This window comes from Clytia hemisphaerica, unplaced genomic scaffold (assembly GCF_902728285.1).
Source record: "Clytia hemisphaerica strain Z4C2 unplaced genomic scaffold, Clytia hemisphaerica genome assembly, whole genome shotgun sequence".
Classification (NCBI taxonomy): Eukaryota; Metazoa; Cnidaria; class Hydrozoa; order Leptothecata; family Clytiidae; genus Clytia; species Clytia hemisphaerica.
In genome coordinates, this window is record NW_027104561.1 from 1,575,957 (window position 1) to 1,582,384 (window position 6,428).

Genomic DNA, 6,428 nt, shown 5'->3' on the forward strand with positions numbered 1-6,428 from the left:
GTCGGACCCAACCATGGTGGGTCCTCCTGATTAATTCAAATGATATTGCACACTATTTCAGACTATAGCTTTCTATTTTAAAAAATACGACGATCCGTGTTTTAGTAATCCGAAATACGACGATCCGTGTTTTAGTAATCCGAGATACGACGATCCGTGTTTTAGTAATTTAAAATACGGCGATCCGTCTTTTAGTAATCCGAAATACTACGATCCGTGTTTTAGTAATCCGAAATACGACGATCCGTGTTTTAGTAATCCGTCGGTCCGGTGATCCGTCGATCCGTCGATTCGTCTTTTAGTATATGCCTGAGAAAACTAGCCCTAATAGAGAAGAAAGTTAACCTTAAAGAGGAAATGGCGAAAAAGTGATTCTTAGATTCTTCTAGAGATTTTTTTGACTTTTTCAGAGACTTGGGAACGTCAAAAACAAAACCTTAAGTTCAGCCCATACTTAACACCTAGTTATGCCAGGTTACCACCCATCCTCGTTATAAATAGAGTGCAATAAATAGAACGGGGCTAGAAAAAAGCTTTATTGTCATCTAAAAGTGAACGGTCCCAGTGTGGATTTGTTGCGTATTATATTTGATTGTTTAAAAAAATATTAAGATGTTAGCACCTGGTAGATAAAGCAAAAAAAGCAACAATACAATATCCAAAATTAAACGAAATCAGATAAAAGAGCTCAAGGTATATATGCTATTTTGATAAATTTGGCTGTAAATTCTGTGCCAGGTATATATATTATAGTAAGTACGTCATATCAAGCAAAAAGTAAAATTCCTCACTTTTTAATCTTCTTTCATTTTTCTTCATAGTATATATCTCAAATTTCAAAAACCTTTTAATCATTTAGATTGTCCATCTCTAATATATCTTTCCAACGGTGTTTAACTATCTACCTTAGCATAATTTGGTGCTGAGAAATTGTTTGAAAAATAAAGTATCCACATACTTTTTTAGATGACAGACTTTAATGACATTAGATATAATACAATACTAACCCAATCAAGCAAAATCAAACACAATCAACTTTGGCAGGCAATAAGTTTTGCTAAAGCCTTAGAAAATAAATAGAGTTCAGTTTTAGCCATCGTGGGGGTATTTTTGGCAAAATATTGATATTAGATAAGAAAAATAACTGTTTTTAAAGCTCGATAGAGCACAAATTTGGAAAGTACATGAAATATTCTAAATTTGGTGGAAATTAAGTTTGGATTTCAAGTGAATAAAAACTAAAACTTTGTAATTGCTGATGTTTGCCTCAGATCCATATCATTGAGACATGGAATTATACTGACGTTATCATTTGAGCAGGTCGATCAACTTTGATTGACTTCCATTTCTCATAAAACAGAGACTCGCCCACTTGATACATTTTTTAATCAATGGCCAATCAAATGGTTTTAATGATTAATATCTTAATGTNTCCAAGCGAGTCTAGTCTGTCATAAGACCCGACATCTACGGCTAACTATTCATGATATTCATGATGTAATTTTTTATACGGAAGCACACAAAATAATCCGGAACTAGTGGAAAAATTTGCCACTAGTCTTTTGTTATTTTGCCACTAGTTCCGGGTTATCTCGGGTGCTTCCGTATAAAAGATTACGTCATGAATATCATGAATTCTGGAATGTCGCGACTTTTCTTTCCGTCTAAAATTTTTTTGAACGTAAGCAAACTTTACATAAGGCCTTAAACACTACGTAAGGTTAGGGAAAGTCCCCACCCTTCAAGGTTTTAAGTAAGATATTACGTACATGTGAAAAAAGCTTTTAGGGTGGTGTAAAATCTACATCTTTAAGCCAGGGTATAGACTTGCACTGTTTGGGGTAATTTGGAATGTCGGGAAGGTCGCAGTGTCACGGGGAGTAAATGTCAAAAATATATTCAAATCTTCTCTGGAAAATTTTCTGAACCTTACTTCTATTTCTTCCTACAGATACGGGCCAGGAACTGGTTGTGTTCGAAAAAGAGTGGCTAAAGGCAAGAACGGAAGGGAAGGAAGTGGAACAGGTAACAACAAACGAAGAGGCGGAAGTGCAAGAACCAAAAAGGAAGAAACAAAAACAGGTAATTATATTTCATTGTATTATTTACAAACTCAAACATCGTCAATGACAGGGAGACAGTGTACAATAAAGCATCATGTAAGGATATTCCTGTTGCATTCTCGATTCTTTTGGTTAGGTAGGACACTAATGTATGGGTGGGTGGAAACTGTTGCACAGCTCTAAAACATGTCTCTGTATTGTACACTGAACCGCTTGAAACCTTAAAATTAATTGTTTTTGACCAACTTTTCATTGCAGCTTTGTGTAGATAAATAGTCATAACTTTTGATACCATAATTTAAAAGAAATCTCAAATTCTTCGCGGACAATGTAAAAAAAATCGAAATAAAAAGATTCCTAACTTATTGAAACTAAGCACTTAGAGGGTAAATAAAACATTTTTTTAACCTCTTTTAATAATGTAGCGACTTCAAAGTGACTCTTCTACCACTACACAAAATCGTGTCCTAAAAAAGGTAAAACAGACCTAATTCAAAAGACCGACTATCTGCCTTACCTCTGTTCGATGTGAGAGACGGCAGAAGATTGATACATTTGTCAAAAGAGGCACAGTCACAAGTTTCGTTTCAGAGGGAAATGGGAAAAACCTTCACTTTTTTAGGATCGAAATTTTTACTTAAATTTTTGTTTTATAAAAATTTGACAATTGCAATATTGCGGGACATCCCCGACTACTGTCCCCAAAAAATTGAAGATTATTGTACCGAAATTGACGCAAAAACTTGAGATTATTGAAGCGAGAAGCTAGGAAATTATTGACGCGAAAAAGGTAAAAATTATTAACGCGAAAAGTGGAAAAAAGTTGAAGCGAAATGTTGGAAATTATTGACGCGAAAAGTTTATAATTATTGAAGCGAAAAAGCAAAGAAATATTGACGCGAAAAGTTGAAAATTATTGAAGCAAAAAGTTGGAAATTATTGACGCGAAAAAACAAAAAATATTGACGCGAAAAGTTTATAATTATTGAAGCGAAAAATCTGAAAACATTGACGCGAAAAAGGGGAAAGTGGCCCGTTTTCTTTCCCGCCCTTCATTTTATTTTTGCAACGCCCGGCACGTCATAATTTCCATTCAAATATACACTGACAATACAGTTGACGCTCTCAAATTCAATTTTTTACTTTTCTATAATAATCTATAAGTTCCCTTCATGAATTAAATAAATTCAAATCACTTTCAAACTTAAAAAATTCACAAAATTTAATCCTTGCTAAAACTAGCCTTGCACAGTTTTTCCAGGTTTGTCTCCTGAAATATCGAAAACCCTTTAGAAATTGAAAGAAAATATGAAGTCCAAGTAAAGAAGGCATTATCTCGTAAAAGTTAACAAATATTCTTAAATTCTGAAATACTGTAACACATTCTTGGGAAATTCATGACAATTATAAATCTCAGATTTTCGTATGTCGGTTGAAATTCTATTAATTTTCAAGCAGAAACTTTGAAAAATTATAAACCTAAAATATCCTTGATTTCAAAAAGTAATAAGTGAGTAAAATCTATGGAAGGAATATTCTTTAGGGGAATCGTTTTTTGTGTGTGTTTTTTAGCTTAGCAATAAATCAAAAAATGAACTAAACTATTACTAGAAAATATAGTGGACCCATTATTTTGACCACTGGGCGCAAGCGAAACCAAAGATTTTTATAAATCGTAGATATAAGGGTCCCCTTGTTTTTACAGCTGGGACATAGCTGAACCAATGTTTTATATATAAACTATTACTAGAAAATGTTGGTAGCGCTAGCACTCCTTTTCGATCTAGGTTTAACAATTACAAGTGCTGCCATAGGAAACACAAATCAGGTTCTATCGTTACCCAAGCCTCCTTTCATGCACATTTCGAACAGGCAGACCATCACGGTATGGATGATTGGGAACTTACTCTAATCGATGAGGCTCCAGATCTTCCATCAGTACGCCGTAGGGAGTCATTTTGGCAGTATAAACTAAACTCATTTGCTCCCTATGGTCTTAATGATCGAGATGTGCCGTTAGAGGACTTTGGCTAGATTTAATCCGCACTCCGATTTTTTAGTTTTTTAATTACATAATTCCTTTTTTCTTTATTTTTGGTCGGTACTATTTTTGCCTCTTGGACATTTATAATTGAGTTTTCTCTGCAAATATGTAATTATATTTGGTGGGTCACAAAAGCCTAGCGAGTAAGGGCCCATTATATCCTAGACATTTAGCTAGTTTTATACCTAGATTATTCTTATAAATGTAATAGTGCTTACTTTAATGTGTTTTTATTTTTTCTATTGTCTTGATTTTAGTTGGAGACAATAGAATAGTGTTTTTAAATTTTTGTCGAGGAGTATCTGTTTGCACATCATGCCTCCCTTGCTAATTTTAGCTTGTTCTCATGAGAATTTTTCATCATTTCTGTTTTTTAACACTTTTAAATACCTGTACATAAAGTTTTTTATCAATTAATTTTTCCTTTACAAATTTAATTTCTATTCCCTAAGTATTTCTTTTATCAAACAAACCCTTTTATTCTTTTAATAATTTTTTTATTCCCTTGACGATTATATTGTTAGCCAGAAATCATGTAAATACCCACCTCAGTTTGTACAGAAACCATTACCAGCTGACAATTTAAGGTAAAATAAAACTCAGAAAACTGATAAAGGATACGTGCACCAAGACTGTATTTTCTGGTAATAACATCCTATATGAACAGTTAGATGGCGTGAGTATGGGTAGCTCCTTAGGACCTGTACTAGCCAATATAATTATGACTGAACTAGAGCAGAAAGTTATACAGCCTTACATTGATTCTGGTCTGATCAAATTTTACAAAAGATATGTTGATGACACACTTTTAGTCATTCGTCCTGAAAATATTGATAAAGTTCACAGTTCGTTGAACAAGTTTAACAAAAACCTCCAATTTACAGTTGACAAATTTGAAAATGAGGTTCCTCATTTCTTGGATCTTGAAATCTCACCTGATGGCTTATCCATATTTCGTAAAGATACCAACACCGGTTTATACACAAATTTTAATAGCTATTCGCCATGGTCCTACCGTAAAGCTTGGATTTCCAGCCTTGCTAATCGAGCATCTAAACTTTGCCATCCAACAAAACTGAAGAAGGAACTCAGTGTAATTCGAAAATTTGCTTCCTGGAACAATTTTCCTCGTCATATCGTGAACAAAATTATCCAAAATTCAACCAAACCTAGAGATCCTGTTGTTGAGAATCCTGAACAAAAACAACCTACAACTATTTGGTTACGTCTTCCGTATGCTGGTCCTGCTGGTGATCAACTAGTTACGTCATTACAAAGAAAATTGCGACATTGTTGCAAAACAGATGTTGCAATTAAGTTTAGAACAATATACTCCACTCATAAATTGGGTTTTTACACAAACATGAAAGACCCGACACCTTTGAGATACAAATCTAACGTGGTTTATCAATTTGTTTGTCCTGGGTGTGGTGATTCTTATGTTGGAAAAACGGAGAGGAACTTATTTACTCGTTGTCAAGAACACGCTACGAAGAAGGACAGTGCTATACATGACCATCTGAAGGAGTGTTCTGAAATCGAATATTTAACGACCCTCTTGACTTTCGGTGTTGATAAACCTAATTATCGTTCTATTATAATTAACATTGTTAATGACAATACAAAAGTTATTGATTCAAGTGATAATTGGTCCGCTCTCTTATTCAAAGAAGCTTTATATATCAAACGCCTCAAGCCAGTTCTAAACAATGGTTTGAAAGCGTCTAGGGATTTGTATCTTTTTTAAATGAACTTTTTTACAATTTTTATTTTTACGATTTTAATTACTGTAATTATTCTCTACTTTTTAACATAAGATGCAGATTTGTGAATTTCAATTTTATTTCTCCTGAAAGATGTGTTAGATGTACACGAAATATAGAATTTTTAACAACAACATTTATCGTCATTTTTCTAATTAAGATTATGATGGTGAAATTTTTCGGATTATCCTTCGTTTTATTTCAGTTTGTACAGACTTCATTACTTGACAAAGACAAACGTCGAAATATTGTACACGCGTGTGTGTTTTTTCTGTGAAGCTATTACTAGAAAATATAGTGGACCCATTATTTTGACCACTGGGCCCAAGCGGAACCGTATAAATCGAATCAAAAGATAAAAAACCACTGACAAAATCTAAAAGACACTAGGTTTTAAAGACAAAAAGAAGGAAAGATTTCAGTCTTAAAAATTTACACGCTTTTTTATAAGAATATCTTCAGTAAGAATATCAAATAAAACATGACCGAATTTAACAGAATTCAATAAGAATTTGGATAACAGTTTTGAATTTAAACTTTGAAGCAGAAATATAATGT

The 6,428-nt window shown here is 33.4% G+C and overlaps 1 protein-coding gene across 1 annotated transcript; it reads left to right on the forward strand.

Annotated features, from left to right (window-relative positions):
• The first annotated feature begins 4,828 nt into the window (after window positions 1-4,828).
• Window positions 4,829-5,854, forward strand: LOC136823253 (uncharacterized). Its single transcript, XM_067079433.1, has one exon. It carries the CDS (start codon window positions 4,829-4,831, stop codon window positions 5,852-5,854), a length of 1,026 nt encoding a protein of 341 aa, XP_066935534.1.
• The last annotated feature ends 574 nt before the right edge of the window (window positions 5,855-6,428 follow it).